This window comes from Hypanus sabinus, unplaced genomic scaffold (assembly GCF_030144855.1).
Source record: "Hypanus sabinus isolate sHypSab1 unplaced genomic scaffold, sHypSab1.hap1 scaffold_783, whole genome shotgun sequence".
NCBI classification, from domain to species: domain Eukaryota; kingdom Metazoa; phylum Chordata; class Chondrichthyes; order Myliobatiformes; family Dasyatidae; genus Hypanus; species Hypanus sabinus.
This window is the reverse complement of record NW_026781634.1, coordinates 24652-48326: the sequence shown is the minus strand read 5'-3', so window position 1 is coordinate 48326 and position 23675 is coordinate 24652. Positions and strand designations below refer to the sequence as shown.

General features: G+C 44.6%; 1 protein-coding gene across 10 annotated transcripts in view; it reads left to right on the top strand.

Moving 5' to 3' along the window:
- LOC132390138 (NACHT, LRR and PYD domains-containing protein 3-like) overlaps nucleotides 1-23675 on the top strand; it is a 46668-nt gene that overhangs the window by 22165 nt on the left and 828 nt on the right. For all 10 annotated transcript variants that reach the window (XM_059962738.1, XM_059962740.1, XM_059962736.1 and 7 more), the window contains 8 exons: nucleotides 198-485; nucleotides 1361-1518; nucleotides 6110-6281; nucleotides 6378-6443; nucleotides 19527-21255; nucleotides 22867-22953; nucleotides 23111-23281; nucleotides 23437-23604. In XM_059962738.1, the coding sequence (XP_059818721.1) occupies nucleotides 198-485; nucleotides 1361-1518; nucleotides 6110-6281; nucleotides 6378-6443; nucleotides 19527-21255; nucleotides 22867-22953; nucleotides 23111-23281; nucleotides 23437-23604 (2839 nt within the window). The remainder of the gene's footprint in view (nucleotides 1-197; nucleotides 486-1360; nucleotides 1519-6109; nucleotides 6282-6377; nucleotides 6444-19526; nucleotides 21256-22866; nucleotides 22954-23110; nucleotides 23282-23436; nucleotides 23605-23675) is intronic.

Here is a 23675-nt window from a genome sequence, read left to right as displayed (position 1 = left end):
TGGGAGTGGATGTGTCCTGACACCAGTTTATCGCGATGGTCACCTGGCAGGACGTGTGGTTCACATTCACCAGCACAGTCCCACTCCAAACCTGATCAGACAGAATCTCGACTCCACTGCAGCCACCTATTGTGAGTAATTATTCTGCAAAGCTCTAAATCACTCCAGTATAAACTGTAATTCATACTTTATTTCAGGTGGGAAATCAAAACGGGTACAGAAATTACTCAATAGAATTTTGCCAGGCAGCTCATCAAGAGAAAATAATCGGGTCATGGGAAACAAGGTACCAAAGCAGGATCAGATTGAGAGGAATGTCCCAATGGAATGTACTCCGGGTGTAGAGGAGGACGAACAAAGCCAGTCCAGAAACAGTGGCGACAGCGACACTAATCAAGACAATGCAACTGGAATTAGTAAGTTGACTGCTTGTCAGCACGGAGATGCATCAAACATGGAATTGTCAAGTCCCCAGCACGGAAAGGGTGAGTAAAATATGAGGGTGATTTGATCGCAGAATGTTGGCACGTGGTTAAGGCGTCGAACTAGTAACCTGAAGGTCACTGGTTCGAGCCTCAGCTGAGGCAGCGTGTTTGTGTCCTTGAGCAAGGCACTTAACAACACATTGTTCTGAGACGACACCGGTGCCAAGCTGCTTGGGTCCTAGTGCCCTTCCCTCCGACAACATCGGTGGCGTGGAGAGTAGAAGGCTTGCAGCTTGGGCAACTGCCGGTCTCCCATACAACCCTGCCCAGGCCTGCGCCCTGGAAAGACCCATCCAAGGCGCAAATCCATGGTCTCTCGAGACTAACGGATGCCTATGAAATGATCGCAGAATGAGGCAGGGAGGAGGGAGAATGTCGGGCCTTGTCGGACTGTTGGCAGAGGAGACTTTATCATGTGAATGAGGTGCAAAAGGTGTAGTGGTTCATCCATTACCCCTCTACCGGAAATGCACTACCTGCTCTGAGGGCTTCCAGGATGTGTCTTTGAGGAGATTCCGCTGTCCAGATAAAGAAAGTGTTTTCGCGACGTGAATTAAGGAAATGTATCTCTGGGAAGCGTGTATCAGTGACATACACAGAATTACATTGCCTATCCTAAATTGATCTGGGTGAATGCTGGGGTGGGAGAATTGTTTTCTGGTAATTTTGTTCTTTGGCAAGTTAATGCCCAAAGCATGGTTGAGTTGGTTTTAAGGCCCGTGTTGGAGATTGTGACAAAATCTGTTTTCGTAGCTGAAGGCAGGTGAACGCTGAGATTGCAGACATGATGTATTTACTGAGTGATGTGAGAGCAAGAGAGATGATGGATTTTTGAGTTACTGTCTGCTTTCTCCTTTTTATATTCACAAATCCAGAGTTTACAATCTCTGACCTAACGCGGTGGGACGACACTAGGCTGTACCAAATGACAGACTTCTACAGGGATAGACTGAAACAAGCAATTGAAGAAATGGTTGAAAGGCTCAGTTGGACGTTGACAAAGGAAGGACATTTTAGTAGAGAAGAAAACGAGGTGAGTGCATTTAGTGTATTGTCACAGAGCTGCTGGTATCTGAAGGAATAGTTATCAAAATTCATCTACACTTTCTCAGAGTTCTAAACGGCCATGGCAGTGCATTAGCACTGTTGAACAGACATTCAGTTTAAAACTAATTTTGCATCTTCTCCGGACTTCCCATCAAATTCACTTGAAGTCATTAATCCAGGATGAATATTAAGCTAACAGATTGTAAATTGGACCACTGGCGTCACTACAGTCACTGTGAGAGGGAAAACCTGCTAGCCACACCTGTTCCGGTCTCTATCTGAATTTCCAAACAATGAGTGGCTGAGCTTTCATTGTCACAGAAAAGTACAGAACAGAAACAGGACATTCAGCCCAACTACATGCTGACATATTTACACTGCCTTCTTCCACTGACCTACACGCAGGCAATAGCCCTCTATTACTCTACCAGTGGTATTCCGGTTCTTCTTCCAGACCGCGGACTCTGGGTCTTGCGGCCTCCCCTCCTGTCAGCCTTAAGCCAAATAGGATCATCTTGGCTTAAGAAGGTGCACCTGTTGCCTATCAGCTGGCAAGTGGATATATGGGACTCTGGGACCAAATCTGATGGGGGGGGGGGGGGGGTTGCCCTGCTCTGAATCTGGTTGTCTTGTATGAGCTGGTTTGCCATGTTCTGAGATGTTTCGTCCGATTGTCTCTGTTTGTTTCGTTCGTCCCGGCTTGGAGGGCCCATGGCTTCATCCTCAAGTTCTGTGAGTCAGCTCTGGAGCCAGCTCAGACCAAGTTCCCTTCCGATCCCTTGCCTCCGTCGGGTAGCAGGCCGGACTGCAGTTGCCTGACGGGGGGACTCTTTCCGCTTCCTACCCCTCACCTTTGATAGGTGGTGCCCACTACCTGCCCAAGTGTCCCGCGTCTTGCCCGGGCCTCCGTGTTCCCGTCTGGGAGGCGGCCCTGCCCAGGAGTATGCAGCCCCCCTTAGGTCTCTACCCCTTCCTACCCCTTGCTCCCTACGGGTGGTGCCTGCACCTGCCCAAGTGTTCTGCGTCTTGCCCGGGCCTCCTGCCTGGGAGACAGTCCTGCCCAGGAGTTATGCAGCCGCCTCAGGGGCTCTCTTGCCTAGCCACGGACTCCGAGACCCAGCCGAGCCATGGACTCCGGGACCCAGCAAAGCCACGGACTCCGAGACCCATCCTAGCCACGGACTCCGAGACCCAGCCTAGCCACGGACTCCGGGATCCAGCCTAGCTACGGACTCCGGGATCCAGCCTAGCCACGGACTCCGGGATCCAGCCGAGCCACGGACTCCGGGATCCAGCCTAGCCACGGACTCCGAGACCCAGCCTAGCCACGGACTCCGAGACCCAGCCTAGCCACGGACTCCGAGACCCAGCCTAGCCACGGACTCCGAGACCCAGCCTAGTCATGGACTCCGGGATCCAGCCTTGCCATGAACTCTCTCTGAACCCCAGGATTACCTAACAGGCCCCGTCTCTTTCGCACGCCCTGGTCTCCCCATCTGGATCTATCCTTTAGTTATTCCTGTCCTGCCCCTAGTACTTCAGTGCCTGCTTTCTGCACTTGGGTCCAGCCTCCTGTCTCCAAGTGACAGAACGACCCCTCCAGCATGGACCCAGAAAGGCAGACACTGGAGTCTATTTCCCGTCACCCTACAGTTCTCTCTGTTCTGTACGTTCCCCCCTACCCACACTTCTCTAGCCCTAAAGACTCTCCTTGGTCGCCTGGAGGCTCCCTTGGACGGGGGGGGGGAGGTGTGCGTGGGGGTACTGTTCTGGTCCGTTCCTGTGCCCGCATTGCGGGTCTTCATCTGGTCCGCAGACACCGGACTCCGGGTCTTGCAGCCATCCCTCCTGTCACCCTGGAGCCAAACAGGATCATCTTGGCTTAAGAATGTGCACCTGTTGCCTATCAGCTGGCAGTTGGATATAAGGGACTCTGGGACTGAGCCTAGTTGTGGGGGTTGGGGTTGGGGTTGGGGATGGGGTTGTCGTTGTCCTACTCTGAACCTGTTTTATCCTGTTTGCTGGTTGCCTTGTACGAGCTGGTTTGCCATGTTCTGAGCTGTTTCGTCTGATTGGCTCTCTTTGTTCTGGTCGTCCCGGCTTGGAGGGCCCATGGCTTCACCCTCAAGTTATGTGAGTCAGCCTTGCAGTCACCCCGGAACAAGTTCCCTTCCGATCCCTTGCCTCCATCGGGTAGCAGACCGGACTGTCTTTGCCTTGTGGGGAAACTCTGTTCCCTTCCTACCCCTCACCTCTGATGGATGGTGTCCGGTACCTGCCCAGGTGTCCCACCTCTTGCCCAGGCCTCCGTGTTTCCGCCTGGGAGGCAGCCCTGCCCAGGAGTATGCGGCCCACCCTGATGTCTCTGCCCCTTCCTACACTTTGCTCCCCATGGGTTGTGCCCGCATCTGCCCAGGTGTTCTGCGCCTTGCCCAGGCCTCCTTGTTCCTGCCTGTGAGGCAGTCCTGCCCAGGAGTTATGCGGCCACCCAGGGGGCTCTCCTGCCTAGCCAAGGACTCCAAGAGCCAGCCTAGCCACGAAGTCTCAGAACCCCAGGGTTACCTAGCACCGCCCGTCTCTTTCGCACGCCCTGGTCTCCCCACCCGGTTCTTTCCTTTAGTTATTCCTGTACTGCCCCTAGTACTTCAGTGCTTGCATCCTGCACTTGGGTCCAGCCTCCTGTCCCCTAGTGACAGTCAGTCATGTAGCTATCCAAACATCTCTTAACTATTGAAATCAGGCATCTGTCCTTCCAACGCTTGTGGTGGTAGTGATTCCACACTCTCATGACCTGAGTGAGGAAGCTCACCGCATGTTTCCCATGAACTTTTCATCTTTCACCCTTCACTTTTGACCTCTTGCGGTGCCAGCACCTGATCTCAATGGAAAAAGCCTGCTTGCATTTACCCTATCTATAACACTCATAGTTGTGTTCCCCTCTATTAAATTTCCCCTCAATGTCCTATGTTCCAGTAATAAAGTCCTATCCTATTCAATCTGTCCTTATTACTCATGTCCTCCAGTCCCTGCAACATCCCTGTTAAATTTGCTCTGTATTGTTTCAACTGTCTGCTTCATCAGAGTTTCCTGTTCCTGCACATAGCTTGATATTGCCTCCAAAATTGGCCGCAAAGCCATCAATTCCGTTTGTAACGCCATTGCCAGATAATGCGGAACGAAATGGTCTTATAACCCACACATGCAGAACAATACTAGTCACTGGCATCCAGCATCTGAAGGCCCTTTTTGCTCCCACACTTTGTCTCCTGCCAGTCAGCCAAAAGTCTATCTATTGGAAAAACATGTATCCTTTCTCCATGCTACTATGTTTCTTGTCATACCATGTGATCTATTGGTGTTAAGCTGCCTCATGCGTGGCACCTTGTCAAAGGTTCTCTGAAAGTTCAAGTAAACAAAATTCCTTGTGAGCTATGCTTACTCATCTTCCCTTTCAAATAATTATTCATCCCTTGTGATTATTTATCCTGCACCTTCCAAATCTCTCCCAGGAACTCCAGCCATCCCTGTTCTGCTGTCATGTCAACTGATGTCATCTTTGGCCAACTGCTTTCTCAGGCCTTTGTAATTTCATTAATTCACAGTAATACTGAATCATTTAAGTTCACCTTCTCCCTCTCGAATTGCAGGGCGGGTTCTATCATATTATAATCACTGACTCTTAAGGGTTCCTTTACCTTCTTCTCACTACTGAAATTTGGTTCAAACCGCAACACAAAATCCAGATCCGGCTTCCGCATACTGACATCAATGACAATCTCCACACCCTGGCTACTGTTTGGAGGTCTGTATATAAGTTCCATCAGGGTCATTTTATAATTCAGGTGTCATAACTCTACGTCATACAGTCTTTCTAAGGATCTTTCTAAGCTTCATTTTTTTTAACTAACAGAGTTTACCCAAAGTTACTTGCCAATCCTTTCGATACAATCAAAAGGTGTTATGGCTAACATAAGAAGGCACACTTTTAATGTGCTTGGAAGTCGGCAGGTACTGAGGAGGTTTTTTAAGCAGAGTTGTGAGTGCGTAGAATGGGCTGCTGGCGACAGTGGTGGGGGCGGATAGGTGCATGGAACTTGGAAAAATAGAGGGATATAGGTACCCTAGGAAAATTGTAAGATAAGGACATGTTCAGCAGAGCTTTGTGGGCCGAAATTCCTGTATTGAGCTGCAGGCGTTTCACGTTTCTATGCTTCTAATGTGTATCATTGGATGTAATCATCCAAATATGATCTTCTTTCAGCCATGGTTCAGTGAATGCCCGCTGTCCATTTTTTATCACTCTTATTGTCCTAACTCTCTTGCTCTCCACTGCCTTCTGTTCTTGTCACATTCTCTGTCGTGTTGCTCATGGATAGATCAAGGAAATTAATTACGTTGCATCGACTGCAGAGAGTCAGCAAAGGCTTATTCTTGCTCAGCATGATTCTGGAGGATGAGGCGGCAGCCCAATGACTGAACCTGTTCTGAAGCTACCGGGACAATGAGCACGTATTTTCCTGCAGTTTCTCCATATTTTCTGCCTGCCACACAATAAATTTATTATTTCACTTTTGTAGAAAGTCACTGGACAGACAGAGAAGGGAAACCTGACAGAGAGTTCCAGGCTCTTCCTCAGTTTGGTGATGGACAAAGGCTTCCAGGCCCGGAGAGCGATGTGGGAATCCTTTGTGCAAATGAGGACTGTGTTACCCAAGCTGGACAAAATACTAAAGGAAATAGAGGAGTTTGGTAAATTAAAGCTACGCACTGAACACAAAGTCACATTGAAATTCACAATGTTAATTTTATTTGCTCTGTGTTCATGTAAGTTTTTGATTTAAACAGGCCCAGATCCAGATGAATACCTGAATATTGACCGAGGAGTATCTGACGTACCCACTCAACTGAAAGGTAAGTGATGAAATGCACAGTTCAAACTACAACTCAAATATTAGACTGTGGCCTGGCAGAACTTGGGAATCAAAATTAATCATAATCAGTTTTAATATCACTGGCATATTTTGTTAAATTGGTTAACTTAACTGAGCAGTGCAATGCAAGACTTGATAATATAGAAAAAATGAATTACAGTTTATATATTAAAATAGTGCATCAACAGAAATCGTATAAAAAGTCAGGTAGTGTCCATGGATTCAATGTCCGTTTAGAAATCGGATGACAGACGGCAAGATGCTGTTCCTAAATCACTCTGTGTATACCTGACAACCTTCAGACTTCTGGACACCCTTCCTGATGGGAGCAGTAAGAACCTGGAATGTCCTGGTTGATGGAGATCATTCATAATAGGTGTCACCTTTCTGATGAACCGCTTCTTGAAGATATGTTGGATAGTGCGACGGCTCGTACCCATGATGGAGCTGACACAAGCCTGATTTATGCTTCTGGGTCAATTCTATGGCTTAGAGACGGCATAGCTGCGTACCCTACACTGTAGCCTACGCCGCAGCTGGACGCACACCTCTGCAAAATGTAACTCTGCGTCACGGCGATACAGACCACGACAACTGTGATTGGTCCACTTGATAGCATCGTAATTCCTTCTGTGCATTTTTGGCTGCTTCTTCTCTGCCATTTTCGAATTGAGAGAGAGGAAAAAAAGAACGTAAATTGGAAAATGGACCAAATTGAGGAGATTTGGTCCAATTCAATTCATTCAATGGTCGAACAGACCATCTCCTCCTACATCTTCTCTCTGTTTCAATAAAAGCAACTCCTTTCCAACATTTATTAGCTCCAACTCCAACATGATGCGCTCAGTTTAAAGTCGCCGCTGTTTGAAGTACACAAAGAAACTCAATGCAGTGGCATAGAAACCCCATCACCGACTAGTGTTTTGGCAGTGAATTGCAGAGCAGACACACCAACGCTCAAGTACAAATGCTCACAACAGCGTAGGCATCTTGTGTAGGTTACGGTGTAAGGTCTACACAGAAGCAAAAACCAGGCTTAATTTTACAATACTGTAGCTTCTTTCAATCCTGTGCAGTAGCCCACCCCACCCCCATACCATTTGATGATTTAGCCTGTTAGAATATTCTGCCCTGTGCATCTTTAGATGGCTTTGCATGTTTTAGGTTACAAACCAAATATTCTCAAACTCCAAAATGAAATATAGCCAGTATCTTGTCTCCTTTATAGTCCCATCTATATGATGGAACCAGGTTAGATCCTAACAGAAATTGACACCTGAGAACTTTAAATTGCATATCTCTCTACTTCTGATAGCTCTACGAGGATTAATTCATGCACCCACATCATACCTTTTTCTGGTCCATAATCAACTCTTTGGTTTTAACCATAAATCATTCACTGATCTCCGGATTCAAGGGAAACTCAAATAAACTCTCATTGAACCCTGAATATGCTTCATTGTCTTTTTACACAAATCCGGCTGTTAGTTCTGTAGAGGCCTTCATTCCTCATCCTAACACTCTGGGAATACCAACACACTCCAGACAACACACTCCTGACATTGTGTCTTCCACAGTGATGACCGACAAAAGCACTCACTGAGTTCATCAGCCATTTCATTTCCCCCGTTACTCCAGCATTACTTTTTAGTGATCGGATATGTTCCCTCTTTTTTTGCTCTTCACATATCTGGTTAAAAAAATCGGCATCCTCTGTGATATTATTGACCATAGCCTTTACATTCGTATGTATATCCAGGATTATCTTTAACAGTTGACTCAATCACCATCTAGGCACCCACCACTCTGAAATAAAAATTAAATACTCACGTGTTCTTTGAATGTATCCCGGTTCTACTTAACCAAATGCTATCTGGTATTAGACACTTCAGTCTTTGGTAAGGAATACAGGTTTTCTGTTCTACCTTTACCACTCTCTACTAGATCTCTCCTCAGACTCCAGAGTAAAGAAAGCAAATTTTGTAAAGTTCTCCTTGTAACACTTGCCCTCCGATCCAGGCAACATCTTGGTGAACCCGTTCTGCACCCTGTCCAATCCTTCATAGCGTTGGCCGATCAGAAATGAAAGCAATTCTCCAGATGCAAGCCATGATCATTAGACCTAGAAGCAAAATTAGGCCATTTGGCCCATGGAATTTGCTCCGCAATTACTCTCAAACCCACTGTTCTATCTTATCCCTGTAACTTATGTTCCTGCTAGACTTGGTCCTTAAACTGCTGGAAAACAGTGCAAAAAGAACAGGTGCTGTTTTCTCCTGCAAGGGATTAGTTTTTATTTCCAAGTTCTCCTGCCACGTTGTGTTACCCTGCAACCTTATTCTTCAATCGCTTTGAATATTGGAGGACAGTATGTTTATAAGTGTCTCTCTCCAGCAGACTTCATCATCATCATCATGACTCCAGTATTTCTACTATTCTTGAATGTTTCCTAAATGTACGCATGATTTTTTTTTTGTGTGTTATATCGCTCAGCAGCAGTGCACCAACTGATTGGCCTATCAGAGTTCTCTTTGAGATCTAGTTGACCTGATCAGCATTTCTGATCTGGCTATTGTTCTCGATTGCACTTAATAAAAAAAATCTTAATGCCTTTATCTTTAATCTGCAAACTAGCCCCAATGACTTGTCCCCCACTGCCGTCTATGGCTATAATTTCACAGGTTCACCACTCACTGGTGAAATAAATTTTCCTTCGCCTCTGTTCAATGTGGACATACTTCTATTCTGAGGCTGTGCTCCCTGTATCCTCTCCGACAGGAAACATTTTCTCTACGTACACTATATATCGACCTCCAATATTCAAAAGCATTCAATGGGGCATCCCTTTTTCTTCCAAACTGCAGCAGTAGAATGCTCTGCATACATTAACATTTTCATTCCCAGGATCATTCTCTTGAAGTACCTCTCCAATGCTAGCACATCTATTCTTACAAATTGAGCACAAACCTGCACAAAGTACTCCCAATATGGTTTACCCAATGCCTGATAAATCCTCAGCATTACAGCTGTGCCATACTATCGAAACGAATGCTAAAATTGCAAATGCTTTACTTACTACTGACTCAATCTGCAAATCAGCATTTAGGAAATCCTTCATGGGGGGCCACTTAGTCATGTTTCATTTCTGAATTTTGTTCCTATTTAGAAAATAGTATTCACCTTTATTCTTTTACCCAAGAGAAGAATCATACACTTTCTTACGCTGTATTGAATCATCCACTTCTCTGGCTATTCTTCAAATTTGCCTAAGTAATTTTACGGACTAATCTACAAACTTGTCCACAAAGGCTTTACTTTGGATGGCGAGTTCTAGTATAAAATGAATTTTGTAACATCTGCAGCATTACTTCCCAGTTCAGATCTGAACTAATAAAGGCGAGCAAGCAACATACCTTCCTTACCATCCTATCAGTTCTTGAATCCATTTTCGGGCAACTATGAGGTTGAACCCCAAGATCTCTCTGCTCGTTAACATTTAGCAATGCTCTGTCTGTTTACTTTTGAAGTTGCAGCACTTAATGTTTAGATGGATTAATCATCAGATGTCTTTGTTACACCTATGTTTCCAACCAATCGATATTCCTCTATTTCCTTTGCTGGTCTTTTCCACTATACCACCATTCTTTGTATCATCTACAAACTTACTGATCTTCCCATCTATTTTTCATTTCGGGTCACTGATGAAAAAAAATGTTTGTATATATATAAAAAAATTACAACACGGAATCAGGCAATCTCGGCCCTTCTAGTCCGTGCTGAATGCTTACTCTCACCTAGTCCCACTGACACGCACTCAGCCCACAACCCTCCATTCCTTTCCTGTCCATAAACCTATCCAATCTTACTTTAAATGACAATACCTAACCTGCTTCTGCCACTTCTACTGGAAGCTCGTTCCACACAGCTGCCACGCTCTGAGTAAAGAAATTCCCACTCGTGTTACCCTCAAACTTTTCCCCCCTAACTCTCAACTCTTGTACTCTTGTTTAAATCTCCCCTACTCTCAATGGAAAAAGCCTATCCACATCAACTCTATCAATCCTCCTCATAATTGTAAATACTTCTATCAAAGTCCCCCCTCAACTTTCTACTCTCCAAAGAATAAATACCTAACCTGTTCAACCTTTCCCTTTAACTTAGGTGCTGAAACCCAGGTAACATTCTAGTAAATCTTCTCTGTACTCTCTCTATTTTGTTGACATCTTTCCTATAATTCGGTGACCAGAACTGTACACAATACTCCAAATTCACCTTCCCAATGCCTTAAACAATTTTAACATTACATCACAACCCCTATACTCATTGCTTTGATTTAGAAAGGCCAGCATACCGAAAACTTCCTTCACCACCCTATCCACACGAGATTCCACCTTCAGGGAAGTATGCACTATTATTCCTAGATCACTCTGTTCTACTGCATTCTTCAATACCGTACCATTTACCATGTATGTCATATTTGGATTATTCCTACCAAAATGTAACACCTCACACTTACCAGCATTAAACTTTATCTACCATCATTCAGCCCGCTCTTCTAACTGGCCTAAATTTCTCTGCAAGCTTTGAAAACCTACTTCATTATCCACAACGGCTCCTACCTTAGTATCAGCTGCATACTTACTAAGCCAATTTACCACACCATCATCCATATCATTAATGTATATGCCAAACAACATGGGACGCAGTACAGATCCCTCAGGCACACCACCATTAGGCTTCCCAATCTGTGTGTGGAAAATTAAAATCTCCCACAATCACAACCCTATGCTTACTATACATATCTGCTATCTGCTTGCAAATTTGCTCCTCCAATTCTCGCTCCCTATTAGGTGGTCTATAATACACCCCTATAAATGTTGCTACACCTTTCCCATTCCTCAAATCCACCCTTATAGTCTCCCTAGATGAGCCCTCTCCTCTATCCTGCCAGAGCACCGCTGTAATATTTTCTCTGACAAGCAACGCAACACCTCCCCCGCTTGTCCCTCCGATTCTATCACACCTGAAGCAATGAAATCCAGGAATACTTAGTTGCCAATCACACCAATCCAGCAACCATGTTTCACTAATAGCTGCAACATCATATTTCCAGGTATCAATCTATGTTCTAAGCTCATCCACCTTTTGTACAATGCACCTAGCATTAAAATAAATGTATTCAAGAAATTCTCCACCTCTTCTTCTCTGTTTATCTCTAACAGTACAAAGAAATTTACTGTCTTCTTTTTCTACCTTCTCCCATACATCTGTTCCTATACTCTGGTTCCCCTCCCCCCTCGTAAAATTTTAAATCTACTGGAACCTCTCTAGAAAACCTACCTGCAAGACTATTTCTCCGCCTCCATTTCAGATGTAAACCGTCCCAACGGAACAGCTCCCGTCTTCCCTGGAAAACGGCGAATTATCTATAAATCTGAAGGCCTCCCCCCTGCACCATGTCTTCACCCATCTGTTAATCTGCACTATCTTACTATTTAGAAACCCACCTGCACGTGTCATGTGGCACTGAGATTGCTATCCTGGAATTCCTGTCCCTTACCTTGGAACTTAGCTCCCTAAATTCACACTTCAGGACCTCCTCACTCTTCCTACTCACATCGTTGGTCCCTGCATGGACCACAATATCCAGCTGCTCACCCTCCCTCTTGAGAATACAGAGAACTCGTTCCGAGATATCGCGGAATCTAGCACCAGGGAGCTAACAGACCATCCGGGATTCTTGATCTCTCCCACAGAACCTTCTATTTTTCCCTCTAACTATCCAATCCCCTAACACTACTGCTCTCTTCCTTTCCCTCATTCCCTTCTGAGCTGAGGGTCCAGTCTCGGTGCCAGAGACGCAACCACTGCATCTTGTCCCAGGTAGGTCGTCCCCACCAACAGTATCCAAAACGGTTTACTTATTGTTGATGAGAACGGCCACAGGGGTGCTCTGCTCTTCCTGTCTATTCCCCTTCCCTCTCCTGATAGTCACCCAACCACCTGTAAGCTGACTCCTAGGGGTGCCTATCTCCCTGTCACTCCTGTCTATTTCTGCTCTGCCTACCGAATGATCCGAAGTTCATGCAGCTCCAGCTCCAGTTCCCTAACACGGTATGTCAGGAGCTGCAGATCGATGCACCTTTTGCAGATGTAGTTATCAGGGACAACAGAGCTTGCCCTGACTTCCCACATACTGCAAACGGAGCACTCAACTGCCCTAACTGCTGCCTCCATTACCTACCAAGCTAATTAGATTAATTAAACGAGTTTACCCGGCCTTACCTCACCTGGAGTGAAGCTCGCATTCAGCCTCTGCTCGCTTTGTAGATTTCCCCGCTGAGCTTCCCCGACTTTCCCGCGCTTGCGCAGTTATTCCCCGTTCAAAGCTCGCCTCTGCCTGATCTCACCGAAGCCTGATAGAGCCAAAGCAGTACCACTGTGCCTCCGTCCACAGGGAGATCCCTGTGTGGATCCTTAAAGAACAAAGAACTCTAGCCAGAATAAGACTCATTACCATCTGTCTTCTATGGGGAAGACAATTATGTATCCTAAATGCCAATTCACCACTGTTTATAAGCATGTTAATTTCTGTATGAGGCTCCCATGTTGGATTTTGCCAAATGACCTCCTGAAGTTAGTAAGACAGTACTTGTCCTGCACAAAGCCTTGCTGCTTTTCCGTCTTCCACCTCAAACATTCTCTTTGCTCCATCTCCCATTGTGCAGAAGATGCAAAGCCTGAATGTACGTGCCATCAGAATCTAGGACAGTGTTACAGTTTAAATACAGCATCTGTATTTATAATACTATTGAATGTTGACCCACTTGGTTAAGACGGTCTCACGATAAAAATAAATATTATAATAAGGTAAAACATAAAGAAAAAAGACCTAAAGAAGAAATCACAAATGACCCATTAAAATATTGTCCGAATCAGCAAAAATACATAATGGCTTCCTTATTGTTGTTTGTTAATAAATAGGGTACTTGTAGTACACAAATGCTTCATCAGATGTTGTAGGAATTTCACAAGTATTGTTTGTAACGCATCATTATGAAGTTCCTGTGGTGCAAAGACGTGAAGGTTCTACCCCAGTCGTGCTCCGCCAACCTGGAACATCTCAAAATCAAGCGTCGTCCATTTTATCTGCGGATGTTTGCAGCCATCATCTTGTTACAGATGTATATCCCAAATCAGGATCATGTCAACAGCACAATCTGTTGCATTCCCCATCGTTTTGGGTGATTTTAAGCAAACCAGCTTGTAAAAAAAAAACTTTAAACAATTGTCACCAACATATACCTGTGGAATCAAAGGAACCAAGACAGTGGAGCACAGTTATACTACTATCAAGAGCGCTTACTGTGCCATCCCACGCTGGCACTTTGGAAAGGTTGATCACACAGCGGTACCTGTAATCCCTGAGTATAGGCAGAGAATAAAGACCACTGGAGTGGTAGTGAGAAACAAGAAGGTATGGACACTGGAAGCACAGGAGCGCTTACAGTTCTGCTTTGAGTACGTGGACAGGGCCGTATTCAAGGATTCATCTTCGGGTTTGGATGAGTGCAACACACTTGTCACTGATTTCATTAAAACCTGTGTGGATGACTATGTGCCTACGAGACCATACCGTACATACCCAAATCAAAAGCCACGGATGATCCAGGAGATTCAAATCAGCCGAGGACTAGATCTGTGGCTTTCATGTCAAGAAAGCCAGATACGACTTACGGAGGGTTATCTCAAGAGGAAAAGAACAACTCAGATCGAAGCTGGAGGGGGAATTGGTACACATCAGCTCTAGCAGTGTTTGCAGGACAATGCTTACAACTACCCGAAACCTAACACAATTACTTACAATGATGCTTTACTCCCAGTGACGCTCACCATTTTTGCTGCACGCTTTGACAGGGAGAATAGAACTACTGCTTTGAGAATCTCTGCAGCACCCATTGATCCTTGTGATCTGTCTTGTAGGCCGATGTCAGAGGGTGAACCCTCGTCAGGTGACACGCCCTGAAGCTGTACCTGGTAGGGCTCTGGAAATATGCGCCAATGAGCTGTTTGAAGAGATTTTCAACCTCTCATTGCTGCAGACGTACAATCCCACCTGCTTCCAAGCGTACCAGTGTCCGAGAAGAGCAAGGTGAGGTCCCGTAATGACTATCGTCCAGTAGCACTCACATCTACGGTGATGAAGACCTATCAGAGATCGGTTATAACTTGAATTCATTTCTGTCTCAGCAAGGGCCTGGACCCACTGCAATTCGCCTATCGCCAACATTGGTGTACATTGGATGTGATCTCATTGGCTCTTCACGCGGCCTTCGATCAGTTGGACAATACGAATATTAATGTCAACTGCAGTTTAACACCGTCATTCCGCAGCTATGATCAAACGCTTCAAAACCTGGGCCTCCGTACCTCCCAACACAAATGGCTCCTCTACTTCCGAGCTGGAGAATCGCAGTCTGTACCGATTGGAAATAACATCTCCACTTTGTTGATAATCAAGTATATCACACCTCAAGGATCTGTGTTATCCCACTTATCTACTCTCTCTAAACCAAGGAATGTGAGACGTGGCACAGCTCAAATGCCATCTATATTGTTGCTGACGACTCAACTATTGTCAGAATGTCAGATGGTGACAAGAAGGCATATAGGAGTGAGATATTTCAGCCAGTTGAGTGGTGCCGCAGAAAGAATTTTGTCTTACTTTTGCCAGTAAGCTCAAAGGATTGCTTGTTGGCTTCAGGGGGGTAAGACGAGCACACACCTGTCCTCATTGGGGGAGAGGAAGTGGAGTGCTTGAACAATTTCAAGTTCCAGGGTGTCAACATTTCTGAGGATTGATACTAGGCCTAACACCTCAAAGAAGACATAGCAGCGGTGATATTTCACGAGGGGTTTCAGGAGATGTAATATGTCACATAATACATTAGCAAATGTCTAAATGTGTGCCGTGGAGATCATTCGGACGTTGTATCATTGTCTGTAACTGAGTCGAAAGGTGTGTGACACTGCAAAGGACCAAAATAAGCTGCTGAAATTTGTAAAGGCAGTTAACTCTATCATGAGCACTTGCCTCCCTGGTATCCAAGACATCTTCCAGGAGCGAGGCCAAAAAGAGGCGGCATCCAGCAGTAAAGTACCCCTTCACACGGAGTATGTCCGATTCTCATTGCAACCATCAGGGAGGAAGTACTCGCTCAATGATCAGGGACAGCAACAATACAACAAGTTGAGGAATGTGAAACATACAAGTATATTGGATAGTAACAAGCAAATAGATTAGAACATTCTGCAATAAAGGGAAATCTTCCATCAGAATTTACTTCACGGCTCAAGCAAACTGCCAGAGCTCAATAGTTAAAAAAAAAACAAAGGCAATAAACTCTTTTGCTGTACCTATAATGGTATATTCTTTTGTCATCACACCTTGGCCATTTACCAATTTGGAAGTTTTTCCAGAGAGAGTAAAAGAATCGAAATAACAAGTTTTAGAAAACACTATGCACACTCGGACGCATTGAATGGTTAAGTGAAAGCCTATAGCTTCCCTTTGGACTAGGAGGCAATTTGATGCGGCAGAACCGAGGAGATTACCCAGACTTAAGGGACCAGAGCGCCAGCCGAATCGAGGAGACGGGATACAGGTCCCTGAGTGTATTGAAGCGACAGATCCCTGTGTATGGATGATATTTGGGCGCCAGGTGAATTGGACAGACCTGGTCCAGGCCACGCAGCGTATCGAAATTACAGATCTTGAGGTTTGTTCAATGATCTGAGCACCAGGCCGAATTTGAGAAGATATCTACAGGATGATATAAGACAGCGGCCTAGAGCGTATCAACGCAACTGAATCTGATGTTTGAATGTCATTTTCAGCAACCAGTAAGAATGGAAAAGTTCAAAAGTGTCGGGATCTGAGACAGTTAGGCAGTTCAGCTCACAGCTCCCCAAAGTTCGCTCTGCTCTGCACGGAACTGGGGATAAGTGGACCGACTTTCTTTGATGGATTTTTGTTCTGAACAACGTTGGTTTGCATGATTTGTTTCCTTCGCACATTAGGTGTTTGAAGATATGCTTTTCAATGGCTTATTTTGGGTTTCTTTGTTCTATCGGTGCCTGAAAGGAGATGAACGTCAATGTTCTATCACTTACACATACTTTGATAATATATGTATTTTGAACATTGCATTACCTAGGACGGAAGGTGGAAGAGGGATAACAGACACCAAGTACTACACAAATGTCAGATAAAACTTCAAGGGATATATTTTCATCAACCAAAATTGGATTCAACACTCCTTGCAAATATGACACATCCCTAAACTTGCGAAAACACAACCGAGCAAAATATAATAAAGAAACATTAAACTTTAAAGGATAGAAGATCAAGACCCTCCACGGAAGACATCCTCACGATCTGATTTGAATAGATGACGACAAGGAAACATTGAATGTCTGGTTCAGAGTTAAAGACCTCTTTCCAGAAACAGGGAGGATCCTTTTGTCAAAACAGGAAATTAACACAAAGAAATATCTAAAATACAAAAAGAAAAGATGTTAAATTCTTGCTTCAATATATACACTCCTAGTAGACAGCGTACCTTATTATAAATACATACTTGATCCAGCTTTCAGAGTCAAATTACATTACGGCGGATTCATTATTACAGATCATCATGGCTATCCATCGAGTTAGAAGGTGATGTTCTTCATTTTGAAGAAGTAGCTCACAGAGGGAAGAAGCCCGTTCGTGTATTTGTTTAATGTGTACTTGATGTTGCACTCCAACATGCACACAATATTTCACAAATCAACCGACTAATTCCAAAGGCATGGACGACTGGAGCTGATGGATTTGTTGCAGCCTTTGTCTGACTTCACAGCCGTTGAATTGGAAGTAACATTGTCTGCCTGTTCCACTGTTGAGATTTTGTTTGGATTGTTCTTTTTCAGGAACAACATTCTCGGCCTTACCGCTATGGGTGACACTACCAGCACCATAGTTCCAGATGTCATCGCTCTCGGGATCACAGGGCCACGGAAGGTTCCCCACCACGACAAGCTGTCAATACACGGAGAATTATTACTGAAAGGACAATCCAGAACAATGAGCCAGGATAAAAAAAAAAACAAGAACACTAAATAGATAAAACCTTTCAAAACACATGTGACGTGCATCAAGTAGAATTCAAAAGCAGCAGGATACAACACACAACTGATGGATTAATCTGAAGCATCTAAGTATTTGAGGTATCAGCAAGCACAGAAGAAGGGAAAACATTCAACAGAATTTACTTCAAAGCTTAGGAAAATCTGCCAAGCAGCTCGACAGTAAAAGGTAGAAGTATAACAATGGCACCAAACACTCATAATTACATGTTCTTTTAGCATAATATCTTGGATTGAAACCAATCTGGTAATATTAAGAAGAAAAATAAGAAAGTAAATGACAATTAAAAAAACATGTACATATGAACCCATTTAGATTAACACCATCCAGGAGAAAAGGAGTAAAAGGTATAAGAGACAAATAGGCAGTGAGTTGGCTTTTCATTATATATTTTTATCAGCGAAAACGGGATTGAGCACTCCACGCAATCATTTGCAATTCATAACAAGAACACCACACACATAACATAGAGAAATCAGTTCGTGGAAAGCAGTAGAAATAAGCTGAGTTAAAAGAAGGAATTGAAAGACTGCAGGACGAGAACAGGGTTTGAAAAATTGTTCCAATAGATGTGCTCAATAGTGTAAAACAATTAGGCCTACATATGTAAATCCGCAGAAAACAACAGTACTGAACAGCACTAGAACAGTCTGGAAATTCCCAACAAATTAGATAGAAATGTCTGTGTTTGGCGATGTCCAGACCAAGGGGTTAATCAGCTTGACCTGAGAAAGTATAATACTAACTTATTGCTAAAGCACTTTTCGTACAGATGGTGTAGTTCAAGCATTATTATCGTTAAAAATAAAACTAAGACAATAAAAGAGAAAATGATGTTAGTTACATACTGTACAAAGTTCAACAGAAAATTGTTTTGATCTGATGTTTAATCGTAACAAATGTCAGCATACAGTTTAGGAGCGTAGTTTTAGACAAAAGGCTGGCCTGTTAATTATCTTTTGGCCTTGCACCTCATTGTCTGCCTGTACTGCATTTTCTTGACAACTGCAACACTGCTTCCTTGAACTATGCTGTTCTGATTTTCCATGTACGGCCTCAATGTACCTACGGTATGTGATGAAATGATCGATATGGACAGCCTGTAAAATGTTTTCTATTGTACCGCTGTATATGTGACATTAATAATTAATTGTTTTCAATAATTGGGCGCTCCACACACCCAATGCCAGACTGAGTTGTAGCTGTTACCAAGGAATCACCACCCTATCCCACTATTGTACATCAGTGGCTCACTCGTGGTCTGTCCCGTTCACGGAGATTTCCGTTCATATTGCATCCCCCTCCTCCAACCCTGCAACTGAAAACTATTAATTTCCTTGCTTGTCATTCCGTTGGGTTATCGACCCTACACTCCTCTGTGATTCTTTACACAGATGCTGCCCAACTTGATTATTTCACATATACATTGTGCCTGATTTGATGCACGAGCTGTGGACACCCGTGAATCCACACTGTGTAACTTTGCCAAAATGCAGTATCCTGCTCTCCATATGTCCGCACCAGGATATCATTAACTTCATCCGCTAATGATGTAAACAATGGTTTAATAGTGATGAAATGTTGGAATGGAAAACATCCACATAAGTGCAGTCAGGATTGCAATGGGATATCAGGGGAACATTCACCTTCACAGTAATTAGTATCAGCAAATGAGAATTGGACATTTTCAGGACATTCATCGTTGTCATTTCCGGTGTTTATCAGCAGGTTTTTACTTTTTTTTCCTGATATCCATGTAAGTATTAAGTTATTTCATGTAACCTCAAACGTTGAATATTGAAATGCAGTTCTAAAGTTCTTTGTCGGTTGCAAGATTTAACATTTTGCTTACTTTCTCTGTCCCCATGGAAGATGTTCAACATAAACACAAGGAGACTCTGCGGGCACAAACTGAGACACTGAGAGTGAACACGATCCTGATGAGGGAAAAGGAGAACGTTTTCCAGCTGGTTGATAGATACGCTGAGCTCACGGTCATTTCTACCATTCGTGATCGGAGACTGGTGGAACATGAACTGCGGGCAAGAGGCACAGAACACGAAGAGTGCAGAGAGAAAGATCTCCGTGGAGAGTTGGAGAGAATACGGACTGATCAGCTGTTTGATGTCAGTTTTTCCCGAAGTAAATCCAAATCTGGGAGTTCAGCAGCAGTGGCTGGGGTCCCGGGGATCGGGAAAACAACAATGGTACAAAAGGTTGTTTATGACTGGGCCACGGGGAAAATATACCAACAATTCCAGTTTGTCTTTAGTTTCAGATTCCGGGATTTAAACTCCATTGCCTGCAGAATTAGCTTGAAGGAACTGATTCTGCATCAGTATCCTTACTTTGGGAATTCTCTAAGAGAGGTCTGGAAACGACCTAAGCGATTGCTCTTTATATTTGATGGTTTGGATGAATTCAAACACAGAATCGATTTTTCCAAGAGTCAGAGGGACACTAGACCTCAGTTGGCATGCACAGATACTGACTTCCGGTGTGAGGTGTCTGATATAGTGTACAGTTTAATCCAGCACAATCTGCTCCCAGGGTGTTCAGTGCTGCTGACAACCCGCCCCACTGTGCTCCATTTACTGAAAAAAGCAGAGATCAGTGTCTGGGCTGAAATCCTGGGATTTTCTCGTGAAGAACGCAAGGAATATTTCATCAAGCATTTTGAAGATGAGACGGTGGCAGCAGATGTTTTCAAACACGTGAAGGAGAACGAGATCCTGTACACCATGAGCTACAACCCCTCCTACTGCTGGATCCTCGCTCTGGCATTAGGCCCCTTCTTCGCACAAAGAGTCAGGGAACCACAGCAAATTCCCAAGACCATCACCCAACTGTACTCCTACTATATTTACAACATCCTGAAAAACCACGGCCGAGAGATCGAAAACCCCCGTGATGTGTTACTCAGGGTTGGTCAGATGGCCTTCAGAGGAGTGTTTGAGAAGAAGATTGTGTTTACAGATGGTGATTTGATCAACTACGTTCTACACCCTTCCCAGTTCCTGTCTGGGTTCCTGATGGAAAGTGAGGATTCTGCCTGGTGTGTGGTATACACATTCCCGCACCTCACCATCCAAGAATTTGTAGCTGCACTCACACAATTTCTGAATATACATCCAGGAAATATCCTGAAATTCCTCACTGGAGCCCACAACACCACAGATGGGCGATTTGAGGTATTTCTACGTTTTGTTGCTGGTCTCTCTTCCTCAATGACAGCTCAGGTCCTGGAGGAGTTTCTTGGTCCATTCCATCATCAAACAATCTGCGGAGTGATTGAGTGGGTGAAGGACAAGGTTAAGCACCAGATACATAACTCTGCTGGTGAAGATGATACAAGGAACCTCTTGAACACATTGCATTACCTGTTTGAATCTCAGAATCGTGAACTGGCCCAGGATACACTGGGAACTGTGGAAAAACTTTCATTCTGTGAAATGCTACTAACCCCGATTGACTGCACAGTCCTGTCTCATGTCATCGGACTCTGTGATACAATAAAACAGCTCGATTTTTGGAACTGCCGCATTCAGTTTGAAGGTATACAGCGACTGGGACCGGGGCTGCACAAGTGCCAGGAGTTGAGGTAACCAGATCTCTCTCTCACTCTGAAATGTTAAACTGTTCCATTGTGCTGTTTCAAAGTGAAGGAAATTGAGTAAAATCTGAGTAAATCAGATTGTGAAAATTTATGCCAAATGGCCAGTGGACTGGTCAGTAATTCCCCAAGGACAGGAGGGATCTGTGGTTCTTTCTGATGGGATTTGGAGACCATCAAATCATGAACAACCGACACTGTCAGCAGGAGGTGTGTAGGAACTTCACATCCTCTTCCCGTTGAGAGACAAGAGAGGGTCAGTTGACTCTCCCAGTGAGAGGTTTAAAAATGCTGCTGTGAGATTGCCCTCCCCTGTCCTTCCCTGTATGTGACTATTTCCATCACTCCACCTGTGTGACTTTTCTCAATCCCTGATACCAAGTCACCATGTGGGCAGCATCTCTCCCGATTTTGGACCTCAGTTTAGATCAACTTCTCCCATGGATCTATGTCCGCATTACCTCCTTTTGTGGGAACATCTTTTCTCATCACTATATTCCTGTGGGATCTCTGTTCACCACTTCCATTCCCACTGTTGGACCTCTCTGTACCAGCTCCATTCCTCCTGTGCATTCGTTTTTTCTCCATTCTTCTGTCGGTTCTCTCTCTACCCCTCCCCATTTCCCCGTGGGGATCTCTCTTCCCTACCCCCTTTGACTTGTGAGTGTAACACCTATCCCCCTTGCTGTTGAGGATTCTCCCTTCTACATCTTCCACCTGTAGGATCTTCATTGCTCACCCCCTTTCCCCTGTAGTGGATCTCTCTTCCTCATTCCCTTCCTGTTGTGAGTTCTCTTCTCTCTTCCCTGTCCTCCTCCCCTTGTGATATTTCTGTTCCCCATCCCCATTACCCCGTGGAAACTCTCTTCTCGATTCCTCTGCCTCCGGTGGGATCTCAATTTCCTCTCCCCCTTTTTTCTTTTGAATCTCTCTTCTCCACCCCCTACCTCCAGTAGTATCCCTATTCTCCAACTGCTTCCTCCTGTGGGGATCATTTTCCCATCTCCCTTCCACTGTGGTGTTCTCTCTTGCTCATCCCCCTTCCTCCAATAGGGATCTCTCTACCTCATGCCACTTTCTCCTCTGGATCTCTCTTCCCTTGGGTCCATTCCTGCTGTGTGGAATCACTCTTCCACTCCTACTCCCTTCATCCTATGGAAATCTCTTCCCCATCCCCCTTCATCCTCTTGGAGTCACCTCCTCATTCCCTATCCCCCTATGGGAAGCCCTCTTCCTCATTCGCCTTCCTCCTGAGGGGATAATTTTTCCCACCACTTTTCCTGTGGTGGGGTCTCTGTGTGCACATCACATGGAGATTTTCCCATCCATAATGCCTCCTCTCAGAGGGACGTTCTCTCACCATTCAACCCTGACCCTTCTGTCATTCTACATCAGGAACACTATACTAACTGTTGGAGAAGGAGACAGATTATGAGAAATTACAGTCACACTGACACTAAATTACTGACATTCTGTAGTGACATTAAATCAGTGATTTACAGAAGGGTTTCATGTTTCCTGAAATATAGGAATGAGAGATATTATCTTATACCCACGTCTACAATCACTTTGTTCATTAGTTTGTATCTTTGTGTTTAGACTTGGGGGAAATATCCTGGGAGATTCAGGAGTGACACTGGTGTCTGCGGCATTGGAGAACCCTAAGTGTAAAATACAGAAACTGCGGTAAGTAACAGATTGTAAGACTGTGTTTACAGTCTCTGGGTGTCAGAAATTAAACATATTAAAAATCAAGCTCATCAGTAATCATTTTACTGATAAACACTGGGAATTACTGATGTCTCTGTCTGTGTGTCCTTCACCCTCTGTCTCTCATCCCCAGACTGAACGATGTCGGACTCACAGATGCTGGTGCTGAGGATCTCGCCTCCGCTCTCAGCGCAAACCAAACACTAACGGAGCTGAACCTGAGTGGTAATATACTGGGAGATTCAGGAGTGAAACTGGTGTCTGCGGCTCTGAGTAACCCGGAGTGTAAAATAAAGAAACTGTGGTAAGTACCAGACTGTAGGAGCTTGTGTTTACAGTCACTGGGTCGCTGACATTTGACATTAATGTGATAATAATTGAGTTACAGATAAACAGTGGGGTTTTGTATTCTCTCCTGTGTCTTGGTGTCTGTTCACCCTCTCTCTCTCTCATCTGCAGGCTTTGGAAGGTTGGTCTCACAGATTCTGGTGCCGAAGATCTCGTCTATGCTCTCAGTACAAACCATTCACTGACAGAGCTGGCCCTGAGATCAAACGCACTCACGGACCGATCTATCCCCACTCTTCATCACCTCATACTGACAGTCCCGAGTCTGGCCTGTATCGAGTGAGTGTTCCTGTTAATGCTCAGTGTGATAAAATATCAGCGGATCCATAGGTTTACCGGTGATATTTGCT